Raw genomic sequence first — 26185 nt, 5'->3', positions numbered from 1 at the left:
ACAGCCCCAGACCATCACACTACCTCCACCATATTTTACTGTTGGGATGGTTTTTTTCCTGAAAAATGGCTTTACTTTTATGCCAGAATATTCAAAAAGTTCAGCTTTTGTTTATCACAGCAAGTCTTCCAGGTTCTGAAGCAGCAAAACAGCCCCAGACCATCACACTACCTCCACCATATTTTACTGTTGGGATGGCTTTTTTCCTGAAAAATGGCTTTACTTTTACGCCAGATTATACAAAAAGTTCAGCTTTTCTTAATAACAGCAAGACTTCAGGTTGTGAAGCAGCAAAACATCCCAAGACCATCACACTACCTCCACCATATTTTACTGTTGAGATGGCTTTTTCCTGAAAATTGCTTCACTTTTATGCCAGATTATCCAAAAAGTTCAGCTTTTGTTTATCACAGCAACACTTACAGGTTCTGAAGCAGCAAAACAGCCCCAGACCATCACACTACCTCCACCATATTTTACTGTTGGGATGGCTTTTTTCCTGAAAAATGGCTTTACTTTTACGCCAGAATATTCAAAAAGTTCAGCTTTTGTTTATCACAGCAAGTCTTCCAGGTTCTGAAGCAGCAAAACAGCCCCAGACCATCACACTACCTCCACCATATTTTACTGTTTTTCTAAATATGCTTTTAACATTATTAGAACTCTGCAGACATGAAATAGCACCCCTACAGTCACATTTACACTCCTATTATTTATTGTTTACATCAAATTGTAACTCTTATGTTGCAGGGACTGCTTGCTCGCGAGCTAACCAATTAACTAACAAGTCAAAAATGTACCACTTCCACATGGGATGGGTGGAAAACCTTTTTTCACGCAATCACATCGAACATGTCGTGGCTGACTTCATGCTGAGTTATATAGGTAATAAAATCTAAGCTAATTCTCCAAATTGTCCATAGGTATGAATGTGAGTGTGAATGGTTGTTTGTCTATATGTGCCCTGTGATTGGCTGGCCACCAGTCCAGGGTGTACCCCGCCTCTCGCCCTAAGACAGCTGGGATAGGCTCCAGCACCCCCCTCCCCCCTGCGACCCTCGTGAGGATAAGCGGTAGAAAATGAATGAATGAATAAAAGTATACATTTGTAATTTTACTACAAGAAATACGCAAAAAATGTCACCTGAACAAAGTGGTGACTCCATTGGCGGTTGTGATTCAGCCCTATAGATTCCGCCTAGCAACAAGTGAGACACACGGTGCTGTGTCTGTGAGTTAGTAAACATTTTATTCCGTTTGGATATGAGTCAGCAAAGATTTCTTGGGATGAAAAAAAAAAAAATCCCAGCTTTTGCAAATTTTTTTTCCATATAAAAACATGATTGTGTTTCCTACAATGAAGTTAAAAGCTAAAGCTTCACCTTCAGCAAGTATTGTTTAAAATACTTTGTTAAAAAAACAAAAAACACACATCTTGTCTACAGAGCCACACAACCACTACACAACCAACAAGAAATTAAAGATAAAAGTCGCTATAGCCGAAGTAAAATCCTCTACAGAGAAGTTGGATGTGTGCTAGCCGCTCTAGGTCGGACCCCTCCGTCGTAATACTTCATCCTCAGGATTACTTTTCAATCAAAGGAGGATTTGCAGTTAAAAAAAAAAAAAAGAATATTCCCATCAAAAATGTCCTTCTAAAGTTTTGGCCTGCAAGAGCGCTTTGTCGCCCCCTGTGGCCAACACGAGAACATATCATCGTGTCAGTTCTCCAGTTCTCCAAGATGGCACGCTTCTTCAAAAACAGGAAGTGAGGCTCTACTTGGAGCACGTGTTGATGTTCTTGCCGTCGGCGGCGTCCTCCACCAGCGCCACGTGGTAGTCGGTGGAGAGCGTGAAGTGCGACACGCAGCCCAGGAGCCCGCCGACGTACTGCCTGTTGGTGTGGAGGGCGATCTCCTTCATGCCGCCTGCACACACACACACACACACACACACACACATCGCCATGACAACAGGGGGCTCAATCAATGACTTCTTAATGGAAGCGGAGGGGCTTCCTACCGACATATAGCGGCCCGTTGATGTTCAGTTGCCGCATCTTGCCGGGTGAGCGACCCGTTTTGACCCCGTAGTCGTCCACCGTCAGCTTCCCCGACTGACCGTCCCTACACATGGAAACACTTTATTAATATACACTCACAAAATTATGAGGATTTTTACACTAAAAGTGATTTATTAATGTGATATATTTTTTTATAAGTGTAATTTTACAGCAAAATAATAAAAAATTAAAATACTTGTTAAAAATCTGAATAAAATCATAATATTCCAACTAAAAAAATGAAATGATTTTTTGAGAGTGGTGAAATAAAAAAAATTTAAAAATCATATTTGTGGAATAGTGTATTATAATTACGTTGCAATCATGGGGAGACATTCTTCATGTCAGAATGAATCATTGGAATGAAGATGCAATAAGCAGTGGCGTCATTAGGCTTATTATAATAATAAATAAAAATAATAATAAATAAATATGTTGATATTTTTATTGATTTTTTAAAATATTTTTTATTATATTTTTACAAAAAAATCTCTGACATATTTTATATAATTATTATTTAATGTGATATATTTTTTCAAGTGTCATTTTATAGCAAAATAATAAAAAATAAAAATATTTATTAAAAATCTGAATAAAGTCATAATATTCCAACTAAAAAGGTGATCATTTTAGGAGAGTGGTGAAATTAAATTCAATTTAAAAAATTATCATATTTGTGGAATAGTGGAAGTGGAATAGTGTATTACAATTACGGCAATCATGGGGAGACATTCTTCATGTCAGAATGAATCATTGGAATGAAAATGCACCAGACATAATACTACAATAAGCAGTGGCGTCATTAGGCCTATTTTATTTGATTATTTTTAATTCTAAAATGTTCTTAAGCCCCCATAAATAATTTGATATTTTTTATTGATTTTTTCAAAAAAATTTTTGATTTTTTAACAAAAAAAAATCCGACAAATTTTATATAATAGGGCAAAAGCAGACTCATCAGCAAGCAATACGCAGGCTAATACTAGCCTACTACTACTAGTAGTAGTAGTATTATTATTAGTAGTAGTATTTTTTTTATTCTAAAATGTTCTTAAGTCCCCCTAAATAATTTGATATTTTTTATTCATTCAAAAAAATATATATATATATTTTTTACAACAACAAAAAAAATCTGACAAATTTTATATAATGGGGCAAAAGCAGGCTAATAAGCAAGCCAATAAGCAGGCTAATACTAGCTTACTCCTACGAGTATTATTTAGTATTATTATTATTAATATTTTTTTATTCTAAAATGTTCTTAAGCCCCCCTCTAAATAATTTGATATTTTTTATTCATTCAAAAAAAATTAATTTTGGTTTTTTTTTTTACAAAAAAAAGAGATGAAGATGCAATAAGCAGTTGCGTCATTAGGCCTATTATAATAATAAATTTAAAAAATAATAAATACATATTTTGATATTTTTATTGATTTTTTGTATTTATTTTATTTATTTATTTTATTTTATTTTTTTTTTACAAAAAAAATCTCTGAAAAATTTTATATAATACGGCAAAAGCAGGCTAAGAAGCAAGCCAATAAGCAGGTAATAGTAATAATCAGAAGAATAATAATGATGATAGTAATAATAATAGGCAAATAATAATATAATAATGATTACTATATAATTGATCACTGTCCACTGGTTTTGCAGTGTAGATTGTGTGTACTTGTGTACATTTAATGGCATCCTGTGCACCCCAAGGGGTCTAAGCCCCCCTCCCCCTGTCCTCAGAACCTAGTGACGCCCCTGACGATGAGTGATATATTTTACGTAAAAGTAAAATAATAAAATTCTGAATCATATCTTTGGTGATATGATATCATACCTGACAGCTTTGACTCTGTGCCACTTCCCATCACTGAAGGTTCCATTGACGACAACGTTTGTCGGCCCGCTGCCTAGATTGTAACTACAACAGACAACAAGAACACGTAAGCGTACACACAGCCAAAACAGGAAATCCACATACACACCTGAAGATGAGCGCCCCATCCTGCAGTCCCATGGACAGGAAGTCACTGTTTGCTCTCATGGGCGTGTCCCCTCGCCACAGCAAGAGACCGTCCTTGGCTGTGCTCTTGAATCGCATAAAGAGGTTGTTCCTGGAACCGGACACCCTGCGAAGCGACATCGTATGCTGCATCAGAAACAAGCAGGGGGGGGGTCATACCCTGTGGGATACCCCGTGTCGTGTCGCCACCTTTTTAATATGTCTCTGTTGTCATATGTCAGGTAGCTGCGACCGGTGAACTGCGGGATCTCGATGGCTTCGGTCACTGCTGTAGAAAAAAAGCATACATGCAGTTGCATCTTATCACCACACGGTGGTAGTATTAACATTATTTAGCACTGATGCTACAGCTACTGTGTTTTCTATTGAAATAGAATGGAAGCTACACTGGAGTACTGACTTACTGTTCAAGCAGTAATTTCCGCACTCTGCAGGCGAGGCATTAAAAAAAAAAAACAGAGAAGGCATAGACAGGTTTAAAGGATTAAACATGTCCGCTACATAAAGAAGATATATATTTAATCCCTGGTGTCACATGGAGATGACTGTGTTACATATCAGTGGCATCTTTGTAATCTCTAAGGTTTCACATGGGGATCAAACCGACCTTTCTGGCAGTGCCGGCCGTCGTACCCGAGGGGGCAGTCACACTCGTAGCCGTCCCACTTGGGTCTGCAGGTGCCCCCGTTGGCGCACGGACCTTGGACGCAGGGGTGAGCGGAATTGGCCAAGTTGACGCCGCCGGCTGAGCCGTTTGTTATGGAGATGGTGCGGTCGTTGAGTATAAACTAGGGAGGGGGGGTAAATCAGCAAAGATGAAGCATCATTGGGTCATTTTTTGGGTCAAAAAAAAAAGTCAATATCTCGAATTTCGGCCTTAATTTAAAAAAAAAAAAAAAAAACATTTTTGTTTGTTTATAATAATAATAATAATAACAACGACAACAATAATAATAATAATAATAATAATAATAATAATAATAATAATAATAATAATAATAATAATAATAATAATAATAATAATAATGCTCTTTAATACAGTTGAAAAGCCAACATTAAAAAAAAATGCTGCAAAGGTTTGACAGACAGTACAAATTCATTCATTAATTTTCTACCGCTTATCCTCACGAGGGTCGCTGGGGTGCTGGAGCCTATCCCAGCTGTCTTGGGGCGAGAGGCGGGGTACACCCTGGACTGGTGGCCAGCCAATCACAGGGCACATATAGACAAACAACCATTCACACTCACATTCATACCGATGGACAATTTGGAGTCGCTAATTAACCTAGCATGTTTTTGGAATGTGGGAGGAAAAACCGGAGTACCCGGAGAAAACCCACGCATGCACTGGGAAAATATATAATATTAATAATATTAATAATAATAACAATCATCATAATAATAATTTTTTTTAATACAGTTGAAAAGCCAACATTTAAAAAAATGCTGCAAAGGTTTGACAGACAGTACAAATTCATTCATTCATTCATTTTCTAACGCTTTTCCTCAAGAGGGTCGCCAGGGTGCTGGAGCCTATCCCAGCTGTCTTCGGATGAGAGGCGGGGTACACCCTGGACTGGTCGCCAGCCAATCACAGGGCACATATAGACAAACAACCATTCACACTCACATTCATACCGATGGACAATTTGGAGTCGCTAATTAACCTAGCATGTTTTTGGAATGTGGGAGGAAACCGGAGTACCCGGAGAAAACCCACGCATCCACGGGGAGAACATGCAAACTCCACACAGAGATGCCCGAGAGTGGAATTGAACTCGGGTCTCCTAGCTGTGAGGTCTATGCGCTAACAACTCGACCGCTGTGCAGCCCTAATATTATGATAATATATAAAAATAAGTAATAATATCCATGAACAGGTCACCTTTCACTCTGTAAATTTGTGGAATCTGTATTTTCCTCACAGTCTGTCAAACTTTTGCAGCATTTCCTGAAATGCTGGCTTTTAAAGAGCAGCATTTCTTCTTCTTTTGTGCCGGTCTGTTTGTATTGACTTTGTCGACCAAACATCTTTGGAATAAATTCAACATACTTTGTGTTTGTTGGGGCAATCGGCCATTTTGGATGATTCTGTGATATGTGCCACACTGAAGCTAAAGGTTATAGTGGTTTATTTATTTATACACTTGAATGACAGGTTACCTTTTGTTACACACTCGTGTGTATGTCCAAATGACTTATTTTTACACTTTTAAGACCGTGTTAAAGTGACCTTACTTGACTAAAAAATAAGAAGTACAAATAAAGCTACCCTTTGAATAGCGCCGCTGAAGGGCTTCGTGACGGCGGCGGTTCTCTTGGTTCTCTCATACTCGGGCACGCCTCCAATGTAGAGAGGGGAGCTGCAGTTTATCTGTGTGAAAGCCCCCTGCACACATAATCCATAATCATAGTTCATATTTGCAAGCTTTATGAATGACATGTATGGTAACAATGACAGAGCTTGGCTGCCCCCTTGTGGCGACCAAAGGTAAAGTACAGAATGGATGATTACCTCAGCAAATCCTTCCACGGGCCTCTGGCTGTCCACTTGCAGGATGCCGCTCTTTGCGGTGCGGGACACCCTCAGTTCATGCCAAGCGTCCAGGCTGACCTGCTCCTCGCTCCTGAAGCATCATCATCACCATCATCATCATCAAAATGCGTCAGAAAGCCAAAAGGACAGGACATATAACCTTAAAACGGCGCCTCCAGAACCGCAGTCGAATCGGAACTCCACGTATCGCTCTACCAGGTTGATGGCCAGGAAGTCGGCGCTGCCGCCGTCGTCGCTATACAGCAGCGTTCCGTCGGGCGCAGAAGGTCGAAAGGTGAGCTCGATCTCCATGAAGGACAGGTAGCTCTGAGTGGGCTGAGGCCACGGCACCACGGCGTACGACAGGAGAGTCTCGTTGAAGAGAGGAGACGACAGAGAGAAGCCTGATTGGGGAAGGAGGCGGGATTTTGTGTTTATACGTCTGTACACGACAGGGTGATGATGCAACCCCACAATAGATGAGTCTACGTTTGGTGCAGTTTTAAATAAATTCATTCATTCATTCATTTTCCTCACGAGGGTCGCGGGGGTGCTGGAGCCTATCCCAGCTGTCTTCGGGCAAAAGGCGGGGTACACCCTGGACTGGTGGCCAGCCAATCACAGGGTACATATAGTCAAACAACCATTCACACTCACATTCATACCTATGGACAATTTGGAGTTGCCAATTAACCTAGCATGTTTTTGGAATGTGGGAGAAAACCATGCAATGCACGGGGAGAACATGCAAACTCCACACAGAGATGGCCGAGAGTGGAATTGAACTAGGGTAATTTAATTTAATTTAATTTAATTTAATTTAATTTAATTTAATTTAATTTAATTTAATTTAATTTAATTTAATTTAATTTAATTTAATTTAATTTAATTTAATTTAATTTAATTTAATTTAATTTAATTTAATTTAATTCAAGTAAATTCAAGTAAATTCAAGTAAATTCAATTTAAGTAAATTCAACTTAACTTAACTTAACTTAACTTAACTTAACTTAATTTAATTTAATTTAATTTAATTTAATTTAATTTTGCTCTTACAATTGAAAAGCCAACATTAAAAAATGCTGCAAAGGTTTGACAGACAGTACAAATTAATTAATTCATTCATTTTCTACCGCTTATCCTCACGAGGGTCGCCGGGGTGCTGGAGCCTATCCCAGCTGTCTTTGGGCGAGAGCCAGGGTACACCCTGGACTGGTGGCCGTCAGTTCAATTCCCAGGAAAGATACCCACTGAAAAGGTATGTGTGTATTAATTCATTCATTTTCTATCGTGCTGGAGCCTATCCCAGCTGTCTTCGGGCGAGAGGCGGGGTACACCCTGGACTGGTGGCCAGCCAATCACAGGGCACATATAGACAAACAACCATTCACACTCACATTCATACCTATGGACAATTTGGAGTCGCTAATTAACCTAGCATGTTTTTGGAATGTGGGAGGAAACCGGAGTACCCGGAGAAAACCCACGCATGCACGGGGAGAACATGCAAACTAGACACAGAGATGGCCGAGGGTGGAATTGAACCCTGGTGTCCTAGCTGTGAGGTCTACACGCTAACCACTATTCCACCGTGCAGCCTGTTTTATTCAAATTAATCTACTACAGTCGCTAAGTGGCTACTATTTTTCTACTGTGTGTGTGTTTTTTTGCCTCACTCTCTTCACAAAGCGCTCCCCTGAAGCCGAGCGGGCAAAGGCAGATGAAGCCATCGGCGCGGTTTGCGTAGCACACGCCGCCGTTGACGCAGCCCACCACGTCACACACGCTGTCGCTGCACTCGCCTGCGCACCACAAAACGCTTAAGTCAGCTTTTCATTAAAAAAAAAAAATCCCTGAGTGAATCGATGCCCCCTAGTGGTTGTACGCAGCATAGCGTTGATACCGATTGGACGCATCTCATCGTGATGGTTTTGCAGGTAAATCAATCAATAAATAAAATGCCCACCTACGTCAGCGCCGCTCAACGCTCGTCCCAGCGGCCACGGCCTGATGTCGACGGCCATGTTGTTAACGGTTAGACTTTGCAAGCATCCAACGAAGCCTCTACCGGTCCCCGTCGTCCTCCCCAAATGATAAGCACTCGGAGCTCCGCCCACGTACAGCGGCGAGCGGAACGTGATCTTGGTGTACTGACCCTGAAGCGGGAACAGCACACGGCACCCGCGTTCGGAATCACAACTGCAACATTTAAACGTGATATCCTTACCGGAGATCGACCGGATATGGGCGTGTCGTTGTCCAGTCGCAGCCAGCCGCTCATGCCGTCTCGGAAGACGGTCGCAGTGTGCCACTGGCCGACGACGACGCGACTCTCGCTGATGATCTGAGCCGTCCCCGTCCCACAGTTAAACCTGGACCACGGAGAAGCAGAAATATTCATCCTGAAATATTCATCCTGATAATGTCGATAATGATCTCATTAGTCACGTATACATGGACCCAAATATTCCAGTTGCATTCTGTTTATTTGCTCATACGGAAAGAATCTAACCTTTGTGTACACCTCATTCCCAAAGAAAAGTGCCAATCCGAATGAATATATAATGGGATTCCCAAGGGTGGAATATTCCTTTCCCCAATCCGATTGAGGTATCTTTCATTCATTTAATTTAATTTAATTTAATTTAATTTAATTTAATTTAATTTAATTTAATTTAATTTAATTTAATTTAATTTAATTTAATTTAATTTAATTTCATTTCATTTCATTTCATTTCATTTCATTTCATTTCATTTCATTTCATTTCATTTAATTTAATTTAATTTAATTTAATTTAATTTAATTTAATTTAATTTAATTTAATTTAATTTAATTTAATTTAATTTAATTTAATTTAATTTAATTTAATTTAACAATGCTCTTTAATACAGTTGAAAAGCCAACATTTAAAAAAATGCTGCAAAGGTTTGACAGACAGTACAAATTCATTCATTTTCTACCGCTTATCCTCACGAGGGTCACCGGGGTGATGGAGCCTATCCCAGCTGTTTTTAGGCGAGAGGCAGGGTACACCCTGGACTGGTGGCCAGCCAATCACAGGGCACATATAGACAAACAACCATTCACACTCACATTCATACCTATGGACAATTTGGAGTTGCCAATTAACCGAGCATGTTTTTTTTGGAATGTGGGAGGAAACCGGAGTACCCGGAGAAAACCTACGCATGCACGGGGAGAACATGCAAACTCCACAGAGATGGCCGAGAGTGGAATTGAACTAGGGTCCTCAAGCTGTGAGGCCTGCGTGCTAACCACTCGCAACGGAATTTAATTTAATTTAATTTAATTTAATTTAATTTAATTTAATTTAATTTAATTTAATTTAATTTAATTTAATTTAATTTAATTTAATTTAATTTAATTTAATTTCTTCGATTTAAAAAAATGGAGGCGAGCAATCGGCACTGGACTGCTGTGGAAAATTTGTTTTTGATTCAAACTAAATTTCAAGACTGGACGAAGGAAAAACTGGGAATACGGAGTTATTCCAACAAGTGAAAGAAAAACTCAAGGAAGTCGGTATCACGTGATGTTGATGTTTACGTTTTACTGTGAATGCCCCATTGACTATTCTGGTTGATTATAGGTCGCATGTAGACACGCGATTGGAATATTCCTTTCCATGTATACCATTGTTTTCGGAAAAGTCATTCGGAAAGAGAAAAACTCCTCATGTAAACATGGCTATTGATCACATGGTCATTTATTCCCAAGTATATCGGCGTGCCCTCGCCTCACCTGTAATGCAGCTTGCCTCGCACCAGAGCCAATGAGGTGAAGTCTCCACGCCCGTGTTCGTTCTCGCCGCAGTAGAGCAGGAGTCCATCCTCAGCGTCCGCCTTAAAGCACGGAGACCATGTTTTGTTTTCGATAACAGATCAGAATAAGCAATACATTCACCTTGAACTCCACTGTGATCTGAAAAGACTGATATGAGTTCTTCAAAGGTTCAAAGGTCATGTGGGAGTAGCCGTAGAACCTGGGGAACTTGACAGACACCACTGAAGAAGAAACAGAATGCAGATATTACGCAATGTTGCTTCATTATGTGGTTTAAGTACAGCAACGCCATTCTGACCTTCAGAGCAAGTGTTCCCCGCACGTCCAAGGTTGCAGTGGCAGCGTGATCCGCCGCTATCAAAGTCGCTGAGGCAGAAGCTGTCGGGGGGGCACACGGTGTCGTCACAGGTCAGTTGGTAGACGCGTGGAACATCGCCGTTCCACTGGGACATGGTGGGCGTGGCGGTGGATGCGGGCAAAGTGGTGCTAAAGGAAGATAAAAAAAAATCCCCAAAAAATATATATTTTTTTTATTATGGGCTTGCTCAGTAATGCAAGCCCCATAGACAGCTACAAAGTAGCAGTCTATGGGGCTTGCATTACATTTTCCCCATTCCAGGGAAAACGAGAATTTACAGACTTTTCTAAATGCTAAATGCTAATTGATAGCATGTTAGCATGTTAGCATTTTAGCTAATTGACTCATGTCTAAAGGGAAATACACACATGGTATGATGCAGGGAGATTAAAGGACAACCAAGGCAGTTTCTAAACTTGAGGCTCTCTTGCTAGGTCCTAGCATGGTAGCCGTTAGCATGTTAGCATTTAAGCTAATTTACTCATGTCTAAAGGACAATACACACATGGTATGGTTTAGGGAGGTTATAGGACAACCTTGGCACTTTCTTACCTTGAGGCTCTCTTGCTAGGTGCTAGCATGATGACTGTTAGCATGTTAGCATTTAAGCTAATTTACTCATGTCTAAAGGCAAATACACACATGGTATGATGCAGGGAGGTTAAAGGACAAACTTGGCAGTTCCTAAACTTGAGGGCCTCTTGCTAGGTGCTAGCATGATAGCCGTTAGCATGTTAGCATTTAAGCTAATTTACTCATGTCTAAAGGCAAATACACACATGGTATGATGCAGGGAGGTTAAAGGACAACCTTGGCAGTTTCTAAACTTGAGGCTCTCTTGCTAGGTGCTAGCATGATAGCCGTTAGCATGTTAGTATTTAAGCTAATTTACTCATGTCTAAAGGCAAATACACATATGGCATGATGCAGGGAGGTTAAAGGACAACCTTGGCACTTTCTAAACTTGAGGCTCTCTTGCTAGGTGCTAGCATGGTAGCCATTAGTATGTTAGTATTTAAGCTAATTTACTCATGTCTAAAGGCAAATACACACATGGCATGATGCAGGGAGGTTAAAGGACAACCTTGGCAGTTTCTAAACTTGAGGCTCTCTTGCTAGGTGCTAGCATGATGACTGTTAGCATGTTAGCATTTAAGCTAATTTACTCATGTCTAAAGGCAAATACACGCATGGCATGATGCAGGGAGGTTATAGGACAACCATGGCACTTTCTAAATTTGAGGCTCTCTTGCTAGGTGCTAGCATGATAGCCGTTAGCATGTTAGCATTTAAGCTAATTTACTCATGTCTAAAGGCAAATACACACATGGCATGATGCAGGGAGGTTATAGGACAACCATGGCACTTTCTAAATTTGAGGTTCTCTTGCTAGGTGTTAGCATGATAGCCGTTAGCATGTTAGCATTTAAGCTAATTTACTCATGTCTAAAGGCAAATACACACATGGTTTGATGCAGGGAGGTTATAGGACAAACTTGGCAGTTCCTAAACTTGAGGGCCTCTTGCTAGGCGCTAGCATGGTAGCCGTTAGCATTTAGCTAATTGACTCATGTCTAAAGGCAAATACACACATGGTATGATGCAGGGAGGTTAAAGGACAACCTTGGCAGTTTCTAAACTTGAGGCTCTCTTGCTAGGTGCTAGCATGATGACTGTTAGCATGTTAGCATTTAAGCTAATTTACTCATGTCTAAAGGCAAATACACACATGGCATGATGCAGGGAGGTTATAGGACAACCATGGCACTTTCTAAATTTGAGGGCCTCTTGCTAGGTGCTAGCATGATAGCCGTTAGCATGTTAGCATTTAAGCTAATTTACTCATGTCTAAAGGCAAATACACACATGGTATGATGCAGGGAGGTTAAAGGACAAACTTGGCAGTTCCTAAACTTGAGGGCCTCTTGCTAGGTGCTAGCATGGTAGCCGTTAGCATTGAGCTAATTGACTCATGTTTAAAGGCAAATACACACATGGTATGATGCAGGGAGGTTAAAGGACAACCTTGGCAGTTTCTAAACTTGAGGCTCTCTTGCTAGGTGCCAGCATGATGACTGTTAGCATGTTAGCATTTAAGCTAATTTACTCATGTCCAAAGGCAAATACACGCATGGCATGATGCAGGGAGGTTATAGGACAACCATGGCACTTTCTAAATTTGAGGCTCTCTTGCTAGGTGCTAGCATGATAGCCGTTAGCATGTTAGCATTTAAGCTAATTTACTCATGTCTAAAGGCAAATACACACATGGTATGATGCAGGGAGGTTAAAGGACAACCTTGGCAGTTTCTAAACTTGAGGCTCTCTTGCTAGGTGCTAGCATGATGACTGTTAGCATGTTAGCATTTAAGCTAATTTACTCATGTCTAAAGGCAAATACACGCATGGCATGATGCAGGGAGGTTAAAGGACAACCATGGCACTTTCTAAATTTGAGGCTCTCTTGCTAGGTGCTAGCATGATAGCCGTTAGCATGTTAGCATTTAAGCTAATTTACTCATGTCTAAAGGCAAATACACACATGGTATGATGCAGGGAGGTTATAGGACAACCATGGCACTTTCTAAACTTGAGGCTCTCTTGCTAGGTGCTAGCATGATGACTGTTAGCATGTTAGCATTTAAGCTAATTTACTCATGTCTAAAGGCAAATACACACATGGTATGATGCAGGGAGGTTAAAGGACAAACTTGGCAGTTCCTAAACTTGAGGGCCTCTTGCTAGGTGCTAGCATGGTAGCTGTTAGCATGTTAGCATTTAGCTAATTGACTCATGTCTAAAGGCAAATACACACATGGTATGATGCAAGGAGGTTAAAGGACAACCTTGGCAGTTTCTAAACTTGAGGCTCTCTTCCTAGGTGCTAGCATGATGACTGTTAGCATGTTAGTATTTAAGCTAATTTACTCATGTCTAAAGGCAAATACACGCATGGCATGATGCAAGAAGGTTATAGGACAACCATGGCACTTTCTAAATTTGAGGCTCTCTTGCTAGGTGCTAGCATGATAGCCGTTAGCATGTTAGCATTTAAGCTAATTTACTCATGTCTAAAGGCAAATACACACATGGCATGATGCAGGGAGGTTATAGGACAACCATGGCACTTTCTAAATTTGAGGTTCTCTTGCTAGGTGTTAGCATGATAGCCGTTAGCATGTTAGCATTTAAGCTAATTTACTCATGTCTAAAGGCAAATACACACATGGTTTGATGCAGGGAGGTTATAGGACAAACTTGGCAGTTCCTAAACTTGAGGGCCTCTTGCTAGGCGCTAGCATGGTAGCCGTTAGCCTTTAGCTAATTGACTCATGTCTAAAGGCAAATACACACATGGTATGATGCAGGGAGGTTAAAGGACAACCTTGGCAGTTTCTAAACTTGAGGCTCTCTTGCTAGGTGCTAGCATGATGACTGTTAGCATGTTAGCATTTAAGCTAATTTACTCATGTCTAAAGGCAAATACACACATGGCATGATGCAGGGAGGTTATAGGACAACCATGGCACTTTCTAAATTTGAGGGCCTCTTGCTAGGTGCTAGCATGATAGCCGTTAGCATGTTAGCATTTAAGCTAATTTACTCATGTCTAAAGGCAAATACACACATGGTATGATGCAGGGAGGTTAAAGGACAAACTTGGCAGTTCCTAAACTTGAGGGCCTCTTGCTAGGTGCTAGCATGGTAGCCGTTAGCATTGAGCTAATTGACTCATGTTTAAAGGCAAATACACACATGGTATGATGCAGGGAGGTTAAAGGACAACCTTGGCAGTTTCTAAACTTGAGGCTCTCTTGCTAGGTGCCAGCATGATGACTGTTAGCATGTTAGCATTTAAGCTAATTTACTCATGTCCAAAGGCAAATACACGCATGGCATGATGCAGGGAGGTTATAGGACAACCATGGCACTTTCTAAATTTGAGGCTCTCTTGCTAGGTGCTAGCATGATAGCCGTTAGCATGTTAGCATTTAAGCTAATTTACTCATGTCTAAAGGCAAATACACACATGGTATGATGCAGGGAGGTTAAAGGACAACCTTGGCAGTTTCTAAACTTGAGGCTCTCTTGCTAGGTGCTAGCATGATGACTGTTAGCATGTTAGCATTTAAGCTAATTTACTCATGTCTAAAGGCAAATACACGCATGGCATGATGCAGGGAGGTTAAAGGACAACCATGGCACTTTCTAAATTTGAGGCTCTCTTGCTAGGTGCTAGCATGATAGCCGTTAGCATGTTAGCATTTAAGCTAATTTACTCATGTCTAAAGGCAAATACACACATGGTATGATGCAGGGAGGTTATAGGACAACCATGGCACTTTCTAAACTTGAGGCTCTCTTGCTAGGTGCTAGCTTCATAGCCGTTAGCATGTTAGCTTTTAAGCTAATTTACTCATGTCTAAAGGCAAATACACACATGGCATGATGCAGGGAGGTTATAGGACGACCTTGGCACTTTCTAAACTTGAGGCTCTCTTGCTAGGTGCTAGCATGATAGTATTTAAGCTAATTTACTCCTGTCTAAAGGCAAATACACACATGGTATGATGCAGGGAGGTTAAAGGACAACCTTGGTAGTTCCTAAACTTGAGGGCCTCTTGCTAGGTGCTAGCATGGTAGCCGTTAGCATGTTAGCATTTAAGCTAATTTACTCATGTCTAAAGGCAAATACACACATGGCATGATGCAGGGAGGTTATAGGACAACCTTGGCACTTTCTAAATTTGAGGCTCTCTTGCCAGGTGCTAGCATGATGACTGTTAGCGTTTTAGCATTTTAAATAATTTACTCATGTCTAAAGGCAAATATACACATGGTATGATGTGGGGACACTATCGGACTCCCTGGACACTTTTGGGACTTGAGGCTGTCTTGCTAGGTGCTAGCATGATGACTGTCAGTATGCTAGCATTTTAGCTAATTTACTCATGTCTAAAGGCAAATAGACACATGGCATGATGTGGGGACACTATGGGACTTTATCAACCTTTTCGGTACTTGAGGCTGTCTTGCTAGGTGCTAGCACGGTAGCCGAGGTTCACAGCACAGGTGGCAAGCCCATCAAAATTTCCGCGGTAATTTTCTAGTTATTATTTTTTTTTTTCTATGATACTAATTCTTATTATTCTTCTAAAAAAATAAGAATCAAGACTAGACCGTCATCATCATCATAAGCTGCCATGATGTTCCCAGTGCTGACCTGGTGGTGGTAGTGATGGTCACGGTGCTGATGTCCCGTTCTGAGCTGGTGGGGAATAAGTTCGACAAGGTTGCGGAGGAGTCCAAAGGAAGCGAAGTGTTGTCGGGCGGAGCCATGGTGTTCATGCGGTAAACGATGTTCTGACCCGACGGACCGGAGCGAGAGCGAAGCTGCGACTTTCCGCTGTCTTGACTGATGTCAGGAAACTCGTTCATCTGGGAATAATACCAAAGAGAAAATTCATGCATGTGATGGGATCATCGTTAAATCGTTAAACACTTACCTTCTCAATAAAGATGTCATAGTCCGAGTCGTCAAAACCTTCGTCGTCTTTGATCTGGGCATCTGTGAGGTAACGCCCGTAGTCGCCACTGCCCACGTCTGATGCGCCTGTTGGGATTCCAGCAAGCTATTTTATTATACTATCTTCTTTCCCACCAGTAAAATAAACTGGGGTATACTCTAGAGTCATGGTGTTCAAGATCCCGTTTTAATTTAATTTAATTTAATTTAATTTAATTTAATTTAATTTAATTTAATTTAATTTAATTTAATTTAATTTAATTTAATTTAATTTAATTTAATTTAATTTAATTTAATTTAATTTAATTTATTCATTCATTTTCTACCGCTTTTTCCTCACGAGGGTCGCGGGGGGTGCTGGAGCCTATCCCAGCTGTCTTCGGGCGAGAGGCGGGGTACACCCTGGACTGGTCGCCAGCCAATCACAGGGCACATATAGACAAACAACCATTCACACTCACATTCATACCTATGGACAATTTGGAGTCGCTAATTAACCTAGCATGTTTTTGGAATGTGGGAGGAAACCGGAGTACCCGGAGAAAACCCACGCATGCACGGGGAGAACATGCTAACTCCACACAGAGATGGCCGAGGGTGGGATTGAACCCTGGTCTCCTAGCTGTGAGGTCTACGCGCTAACCACTCGACCGCCGTGCAGCCCAGTGTCAATTTCATTTGTCTGAATTTTGTCGAAAAAACTGACAAATACCACGTAAATATTTGCATTATTTATATTACATATTTTCTCATTTGCATAAAGAGCCATCGTCTTTGTGGCACAAAATGGCGACACACACGCCATCGTTTCCACTGCTTGTGTAGTCTATTTGCAGGGGGGGGGGGCGCTAAACCCCCAAAACATGTTTTTGGAATGTAGGAGGATAGAATCATAAAATATGATTTATTTATAAATTTATAATAACTATTTATTATTATTACTATCTATTTAAGGTAAATTAAGTATCACATGGGAACAAAATGGGTGGTATCGCACATCACTAGAAGATACAGTTCTGTTCGTGATGTTGAAAGTTTCACATTTCCTGAAAAGAAAATGTGTCCAGTTGTAAGCACGAAAACATACATGGAGTATTAAGGCTGGGAAAGCCTAATCTTATCTTACATAAGAACAATACCCCCTTGCCCCCACTTAATTGTCTTTGTTCCATGCATTCTTTAATAAAAAACAAATACTTAAATTCATATGCACTGCTTCTAATGCACAAGATGAGTTGTATTATTATTATAGGAGGGAAACATAAACAGACTTAATTACATTAAATGTACTTTCAATGTCTCTTTTTTAATGAAAGCCGAATGATGGCAAGTTTTAAAATGCTAATTAAGCCAGCCTAGTAACATTAAATCCGGCACATATAGGGGGGGGGGGGGCACCCGGCAAACTAATCTACTGTTGTGTAACAATCCCCCCCCCGCCCCCCCCGCAAACCACAGCAGCCGCTTTCAAGCCAGTATCAACACAAACACTCATACACACACGCTGTGGGGGCTGTCAGTGGGGGGGTGGCAAGAAAAGTATGTCAGTGCGTCAGGCCCACCCCTGTTGCCCATTCAAGAAGCACTGCATTGTGATTGTGTGTGTGTGTGTGTGTGTGTGTGTGTGTGTCAGGGGGTAGAAGGACGGGCAGAGAAGGGGGTCTGGCATCCCGTGCTTAATCCCGTCTGATGAGACTTGAACGTAACCCGCTTTCATCCCCCGCTGAGAAACCCACGCTCGTCCATCCCGCCGCTTCTGTCCGTCTGTCTGTCTCAACGTCTCTGCCCTAACTGGCATGTTTTGTTTTGTTTTTTTTTTTTTTTGGAAAGGGGCAAATTTCATGGTTACGGCTTATTTCTCATATCTAGTAAAATAGTAACCATCAGGGAACTGTTTCCAAAGTATGGTAGTCCCTCATTTATCGCTGCTATTTGGTCCCAGACCAGACTGCGAAAAGTGAATTTCTGTATCAACAATATTATAAAAGGAATATAAACATTTTCATGCATTTAAGGGAGGCAATAGAGATGTATCAGGGCACGGACAAACAGAAACCATGTAACCAAGGCAACCAATCGTCCTCTACAATGGAGACCCTTTGTTATTTATTATTATTCATTCATTCATTTTCTACCGTTTTTCCTCATGAGGGTGCTGGAGCCTATCCCAGCTGTCTTCAGGCGAGAGGCGGGGTACACCCTGGACTGGTGGCCAGCCAATCGCAGGGCACATATAGACAAACAACCATTCACACTCACATTCATACCTATGGACAACTTGGAGTCGCTAATTAACCTAGCATGTTTTTTTGGAATGTGGGAGGAAACCGGAGTACCCGGAGAAAACCCACGCATGCACGGGGAGAACATGCAAACTCCGCACAGAAATGGCCGAGAGTGGGATTGAACTCGAGTCTCCTAGCTGGAGACGCGCTAACCACTCGACCACCGTGCAACCGAGTCGAAATCATTCATTCATTTTCTACCGCTTTTCCTCACGAGGGTCACGGGGGTGCCGGAGCCTATGCCAGCTGTCTTCAGGCGAGAGGTGGGGTACACCCTGGACTGGTCGCCAGCCAATCACAGGGCACATATAGACAAACAACCATTCACACTCACATTCATACCTATGGACAATTTGGAGTCGCTAATTAACCTAGCATGTTTTTTTGGAATGTGGGAGGAAACCGGAGTACCCGGAGAAAACCCACGCATGCACGAGGAGAACATCAAGTGTGGAATTACTACAGCTTCTGAGACACTGGGAACAGAGTGTTGGTAGGATTGCAAGGTTTATACTTATGGGGGTGTCATACAACTTCATGTAAAAAAAATCCAAATATTGGAAAAGTCTTATGCAGCAATTATACTGTGATCTGACAAATCTTAGGTACGTTTAATCAAGTGTGGAATTACTCCAGCTTCTGAGACACTGGGAACAGAGTGTTGATAGGATTGCAAGGTTTATAATGTGTCTTTCTATGTAAATATCCCATGTTACCACATGGACACCTACGGTTTACAGTTACGTGCGGCCTTAACGGACGGGGATTAAGGGTAATTATCGATCCATATATGCATCCATCCTGTCAAATGTGCTTGTTGCTCACATGTTTGCTTGGTTGCTTGTTGCTAGGCATCAAACCCTTTCTGTACAAACACAGATGCGCGGACTCAACATCCATGTAAAGACATTACATTAAGCTGCTGCAGGTACTCATCTTTTTTTCAATCAGTAAAATCAATCAGTCCGTCATAACCCTCATACATGGCAGCATCAAAACACGTAAAGTAAATGACTTGTGTCCAGAGGCTGTGGTGGGTAACCCACTGACCCACTGACCCACTGACGCTAGCAATAGTGTGAAGAGAAAGTAGCAAGCAGTGATAAACAAAAAAAAAACAACCTTACCCAGAGTGCGCACCGGGTTATTGACGTGGCTCGGCGGGCTGGCTCCGTACAAGTTGACGGCTCTGATGACAAACTGGTACTCCGTTTCTGGTATCAGGCCCTTCAGCACCATGGAGTTGGTCCCAATGGCCTCTCGGATGTACGTCCACTCCGTGTCCATTTCCGGCCTGTGGATGACAAGGTTTAAAAAAAAAAAGTCAGTGGGAGAGGTATTTAATTTCCATCCATCCATTTTCCTCCGCTTATCCGGGTCCGGGTCGCGGGGGCAGCAGTCTTAGTAGGGAAGCCCAGACTTCCCGGTCCCCGGCCACCTCCTCCAGCTCCACCGGGAGGACACCAAGGCGTTCCCAGGCCAGCTGTGAGACATAGTCCCTCCAGCGTGTCCTAGGTCTGCCCCCCCTAGGTCTGCTTTTCCCTCACCAGGGAGGCGTCCGGGCCTCTGAGAACCAGATTTGGCCGCCGAAGACCAGGTCGCCTACGCACCCAACACACATTGCACCGGACCCTTATGCTTGCCCCCGTAGGTGGTGGGTCTACGAGGGGGAGATCTCGTGTGGCTTCTTCGGGCTCCACGGGTGAAGGCCCGACCACCAGGCGCTCGCCTGCGAGCCCTTCCCAATGCGGGCCTGGCTCCGGGGTGAGGCCCCGGTATCCCACATCCAGGCGAGGTACGTTTTCTCCTCTTGTTCATATGGGTCTTCATATGTCACCTCGGACCTGTTTGCCTTGGGAGACCCTACCAGGGGGCACATAACCCCAGACAACATAGCTCCTCGGATCACTCGGGCACTCAAACCCCTCCACCACGATAAGGCGGTGATTCACGGAGAGGAGGTATTTAATTTACCAATGTTTATTATCAGCGTCACATGAAATGTGTTGACAAACGCCACTGTGTGAAGCTAACATGGGGTCACATGTTGATGTTGACGACCCCAGGGGTCAGATTCCGTTAAAAATCCGCCTTTCTTTGTTCACAACAGCCGCTTTTTTTTTTGCTTTTTTATATATTTGATGCTTTTTATATCCAACAAAGGATTTCTACCGAATGTGTCACACTGGGGTTGGTGGAGGTGTCGTTCAAAAAACAAGTCGCCTTGCTGTGTTTTTTGCAACACTTCGAGAAAATGATATCTGACACTATCTGGCTTCAATGTGTAGACTGACGACATGAGAAGATGCTTTGTTCTGTACGATGCACAAACCAATATGGCCTCTTTGTTGTATTGAAGGAGGACTGTGTTCACACAGTGAATCATCTTGGTCACATTGTGATCCACAACATGCATGAAAAGCAGGGCTGTCTTTTCGACTAAGGATTTGCAGAGTCAAACCTGATTGGTTAGATTTTATCCAAAGTCAACTAAGAGCCCTACAAATTAACACAAACATGCTAGGTTAATTGGCGACTCCAAATTGTCCATAGGTATGAATGTGAGTGTGAATGGTTGTTTGCCTATATGTGCCCTGTGATTGGCTGGCCACCAGTCCAGGGTGTTCCTCGCCTCTTGCCCCAAAACAGCTGGGATAGGCTCCAGCACCCCGGCGACCCTCGTGAGGATAAGCGGTAGAAAATTAATGAATTAATGAATTTGTACTGTCTGTCAAACCTTTGCAGCATTTTTTTAAATGTTGGCTTTTCAACTGTATTAAAGAGCATTATTATTATTATTATTATTGTATATTCTCCCTGTGCATACGTGGGTTTTCTCCGTGTACTCCGGTTTCCTCCCACATTCCAAAAACATGCTAGGTTAATTAGCGACTCCAAATTGTCCATAGGTATGAATGTGAGTGTGAATGGTTGTTTGTCTATATGTGCCCTGTGATTGGCTGGCCACCAGTCCAGGGTGTTCCTCGCCTCTTGCCCCAAAACAGCTGGGATAGGCTCCAGCACCCCGGCGACCCTCGTGAGGATAAGCGGTAGAAAATTAATGAATTAATGAATTTGTACTGTCTGTCAAACCTTTGCAGCATTTTTTTAAATGTTGGCTTTTCAACTGTATTAAAGAGCATTATTATTATTATTATTATTGTATATTCTCCCTGTGCATACGTGGGTTTTCTCCGTGTACTCCGGTTTCCTCCCACATTCCAAAAACATGCTAGGTTAATTAGCGACTCCAAATTGTCCATAGGTATGAATGTGAGTGTGAATGGTTGTTTGTCTATATGTGCCCTGTGATTGGCTGGCCACCAGTCCAGGGTATACCCCGCCTCTCACCCAAAGACGCTGCATATAAGACCCTTCTGGAACAAAAGTAGTGAATTTTTAGGTCACTAATATTATTCTATAAACGGAGGGTATCAACAACATAGTAATAAATCCTCGTTCATCACGGCCCACCTGATATAAGCAACCAGGAAGTGGAGCACAGGTGCACTTCCTTCGCTCTCCCCCTGCTGCCATGACAGCGCCAGCTCCGTGTCAGATATCGCCATGACGACAGGCTGAGTCGGGGGTGACGGTGGCATGCACATTTCTACACGCGGAGTGAGAACAAAAGATATAGTAAGCGTTATAATCACTGAACATGAACAGGCATGTTTTTTTTTCCACTCACCATGTGAGCCGGTACCGACGTCTCGGGGCATGCTGGGTCGACCCTCCCCGGCCCAACCGTAGGCGCCGACACTCACTCGGTACTTAGTGTTAACCTTTAAATTTGCAACATCCACATCCTAGAAGGTACATAAAGGAAGTAAGCATTTCCATGAAGCAGTACAGTTTGGCACGCTACATTCTGTTTATGTGTACCGTAGCATATCAACACCATTGAAAAAGATGCGTAGGGGTCTGGTTCTGCTCATGATGGGGTTATTTCAGGCAAATCTGACTTGATTTGGATTCAAAATATTGAAATAAAAGTCAGGTCAGCACAGAAATAAAGTTAAAATTGTGCATGATGACTTTTTGTGCTAAAATCATCACACAGCAACTTAACACCCAAAAAATGTAGATAAGAAATATACAAGTACAAATACAAGTCAGCTCTTAATGGTGTTATTTCTTGCAAATGTGAATTGATTTAGATGCAAACAATAAGAGAAAAGTCTGGGTCATGTGATTATCAGTACAATCCTGGCCTATGTCTTCATCCCCGTGACTGTGGTTTGAACCCCAAAAGCTGGGTACCAAAAGGTATGGATCAGACATTTTGGTACCTTTAAAAAAATTTGAACAAAAGATACAGCAAAAAGTACCGTAATTTCCAGGGTATGAGCTGCTACTTTTTAAAAAAAAAAATTTGAACCGTGTGGAAATTTGTGTCATTGTACAAAATTATGTTAAAATCATCACACAGCGACTTAACAAATGTTAGCTAAAAAATAGACAAGACAAGTATAATTTTTTAAATTAATTAATCATAATTGATAATTAGGGGCGGCACGGCGGTCTAGTGGTTAGTGCGCAGACCTCACAGCTAGGAGACCAGGGTTCAATTCCACCCTCGGCCATCTCTGTGTGGAGTTTGCATGTTCTCCCCCGTGCATGCGTGGGTTTTCTCCGGGTACTCCGGTCTCCTCCCACATTCCAAAAACATGCTAGGTTAATTGGCGACTCCAAATTGTCCATAGGTATGAATGTGAGTGTGAATGGTTGTTTGTCTATATGTGCCCTGTGATTGGCTGGCCACCAGTCCAGGGTGTACCCCGCCTCTCGCTCAAAGACAGCTGGGATAGGCTCCAGCACCCCCCGCGACTCCAGTTTCCTCCCACATTCCAAAAAATCATCACACAGCGACTTAACAAAAGTTAGCTAAGAAATATACAAGACAAGTATGAATTTTTAAATTAATTATAATTAATAATTAATTAAAAAAAAATTAAAAAACTATTTTATCATATTCTCATAATGCAGTTCATCCCTGGAAAACATTTCTTTTTCAAAGCTGCCTCTGTGTGCACTTTTTTTTTTTTTTTAATTTGAACCCTGTGGAAATGGTAGCTCTTTTTTTGACAGGCGCCAATCACAAGCTCTTATTCTGTATATTTTGTATTTTGTATTTTTCATTCTTTTTAATAGATGTGTCTGCACCTACTATACCAAAACAAATTCCTAGTATGTGTTTGATCATACATGGCAATAAACCTTTTCTGATTCTGATTCTGATTAATGAACTGACGATGAAGGAGAACATTACTCAACATAACAATCTGACTTGTGGTGTCATTGTACAAAATTATGCTAAAATCATCACACAGCGACTTAACAAAAGTTAGCTAAGAAGTATACAAGACAAGTATGATTTTTTTAATTAATTAATTATTATTTTTTCCATTAAAAAAACTATTTTATCATCTTCTCATAATGCAGTTAATCCCTGGAAATCATTTCTTTTTCAAAGCTGCCTCTGTGTGCTTTTTTTTTTTTTTGCATATTTATCCATGTACAAATCTGTTTTTTCCTCTCCAACTTTATTGTGTACGTGAAATCCCGGTACATGCCGAGCTGTACTGCATAGTGCCAAAAAAAAAGCAGAAGCACAAGCTCTAAATTAACTGACGATGCAGAAAAACATTACTCAATGTAACAATCTGACTCATTGTGTCATTGTACAAAATCATGCTAAAATCATCACACAGCGACTTAACAAAAGTTAGCTAAGAAATATACAAGACAAGTATGATTTTTAAAATTAATTAATTATAATTAATAATTATTTTTTTAATAAAAAATACTATTTTATCATCTTCTCATAATGCAGTTAATCCCTGAAAAACATTTCTTTTTCAAAGCTGCCTCTGTGTGCACTTTTTTTTTGCATATTTATCCATGTACAAAAAAAACTTTATTGTGTGCGGCTCGTACACGTGAAATCCCGGTACATGCCGAGCTGTACTGCATAGTGCCAAAAAAAAAAAGCAGAACACTGAGGAAAAATATTCACATTGGGAAAAAAAATACATTAGAAAGCAATATAGATAGAAAATGAATGAATGTAATAGAACAAAAAATGGCTACAATAGCTAAAAAGGGACAAAAGACAAAAGATACAGCAAAAAGTACTGTAATTTCCAGTGTATGAGCCGCTACTTTTTTTTTTTTTAAAAATTGAATCCTGTGGAAATGGTAGCTCTTTTTTTTGACAGGCGCTAATCACAAGCTCTAAATTAACTGACGACGCAGAAAAACATTACTCAATGTAACAATCTGACTCATTGTGTCATTGTACAAAATTCTGCTAAAATCATCACACAGCGACTTAACAAAAGTTAGCTAAGAAATATACAAGACAAGTATGATTTTTAAAATTAATTAATTATAATTAATAATTATTTTTTTTAAATAAAAAATACTATTATATCATTTTCTCATAATGCAGTTAATCCCTGGAAAACATTTCTTTTTCAAAGCTGCCTCTGTGTGCACTTTTTTTTTTGCATATTTATCCATGTACAAAAAAAACTTTATTGTGTGCTGTGAGCTGTACTGCATAGTGCCAAAAAAAAAAAGCAGAACACTGAGGAAAAATATTCACATTGGGAAAAAAAATACATTAGAAGGCAATATAGATAGAAAATGAATGAATGTAATGGGACAGAAAGATCGACATCCTAATAACTCTACTTACACACACACACACATTTGCTATAAAACACGAAAATGTACTTACAAAGCTTGCCTGCCCATCAAATTGGCCCTTTGAGAAAATGACAGCATAGACCGATGAGTGTTTGAATGCGGCGGAGTGCAGACATTTCTAATAACACATTCATCACTAAAAGGATCATCTAACATTTCCTCGGAAGTACGCTCCTTTGTGGATGAGACGCTATTCAATTTCAGGTCCCAACAACACAAAAAGGAGAAATGCATGGTGGTAGCGCATCCTTACGTTAGCTTACAGTAAAAGGTCATTGGAGAAAAAAACAAGAACTTACAGTTGTCAGCATGTCCAAACTGAGAGGCACTTCCTGCACAGACGCCGTGCCCAGCGGACGGCCATTTTTTATCTCTGTGTAAAACACCTAGAACACACACACACATATATATATATATATGAGAGCACGGTCATCCACCAAGATAGTGACAGAAGCTCAGGAGGTCCATCCACCCAAACACTGTCGTCGTGTTCCTATGCAAGACACCTCAGAGATGTGTCTACAGATGTACCTTACCATCACTAGTGTGTGACTAAGCAGTGAAGCAATAACGGTTAGTGTCATAATTAGATACTTCATTTACTATGTTTATATATACAGTAGGAGCGGCACCGTGGTCGAGTGGTTAGCACGCAGACCTCACAGCTAGGAGACCAGGGTTCAATTCCACCTTCGGCTATCTCTGTGTGGAGTTTGCATGTTCTCCCTGTGCATGCGTGGGTTTTCTCCGGGTACTCCGGTTTCCTCCCACATTCTAAAAACATGCTAGGTTAATTAGCGACTCCAAATTGTCCATAAGTATGAATGTGAGTGTGAATGGTTGTTTATTAAAAACAAAAAAAATTAAAAAAAATTCACTTT

The 26185-nt window shown here is 41.1% G+C and overlaps 1 protein-coding gene across 5 annotated transcripts in view; it reads right to left on the bottom strand.

Moving 5' to 3' along the window:
- Positions 1 to 1054: 1054 nt before the first annotated feature.
- The window catches only part of egflam (EGF-like, fibronectin type III and laminin G domains), a 38334-nt gene continuing 13203 nt past the window's right edge, over positions 1055 to 26185 (bottom strand). The window contains exons 3-25 of one of the 5 annotated variants that reach the window (XM_058071427.2): positions 25604 to 25690; positions 25336 to 25362; positions 22282 to 22399; positions 22065 to 22200; positions 19718 to 19884; positions 16286 to 16392; positions 16003 to 16217; positions 10719 to 10906; positions 10541 to 10641; positions 10379 to 10479; positions 8843 to 8987; positions 8582 to 8771; positions 8292 to 8417; positions 6776 to 7019; positions 6595 to 6706; positions 6352 to 6468; positions 4687 to 4867; positions 4484 to 4507; positions 4269 to 4344; positions 4042 to 4185; positions 3894 to 3977; positions 2023 to 2126; positions 1055 to 1928 (exon numbers count right to left, since the gene is read on the bottom strand). In XM_058071427.2, coding sequence (XP_057927410.2) covers positions 1777 to 1928; positions 2023 to 2126; positions 3894 to 3977; positions 4042 to 4185; positions 4269 to 4344; positions 4484 to 4507; positions 4687 to 4867; positions 6352 to 6468; positions 6595 to 6706; positions 6776 to 7019; positions 8292 to 8417; positions 8582 to 8771; positions 8843 to 8987; positions 10379 to 10479; positions 10541 to 10641; positions 10719 to 10906; positions 16003 to 16217; positions 16286 to 16392; positions 19718 to 19884; positions 22065 to 22200; positions 22282 to 22399; positions 25336 to 25362; positions 25604 to 25690 — 2946 coding nt within the window. In that variant the 3' untranslated portion in view covers positions 1055 to 1776. Of the gene's footprint in view, positions 1929 to 2022; positions 2127 to 3893; positions 3978 to 4041; positions 4186 to 4268; positions 4348 to 4483; positions 4508 to 4686; positions 4868 to 6351; positions 6469 to 6594; positions 6707 to 6775; positions 7020 to 8291; positions 8418 to 8581; positions 8772 to 8842; positions 8988 to 10378; positions 10480 to 10540; positions 10642 to 10718; positions 10907 to 16002; positions 16218 to 16285; positions 16393 to 19717; positions 19885 to 22064; positions 22201 to 22281; positions 22400 to 25335; positions 25363 to 25603; positions 25691 to 26185 lie in introns of those variants that run through there. The other 4 variants (XM_078789493.1, XM_058071429.2, XM_058071430.2 and 1 more) reach the window with 4 other exon arrangements.

Source organism: Doryrhamphus excisus, linkage group LG3 (genome assembly GCF_037039965.1).
Source record: "Doryrhamphus excisus strain RoL-2023G ecotype Guam linkage group LG3, RoL_Dexc_Guam_v1.1, whole genome shotgun sequence".
NCBI lineage: Eukaryota > Metazoa > Chordata > Actinopteri > Syngnathiformes > Syngnathidae > Doryrhamphus > Doryrhamphus excisus.
The sequence above is the reverse complement of the archived record's forward strand: the minus strand, read 5'-3'. Positions and strand labels throughout refer to the sequence as shown.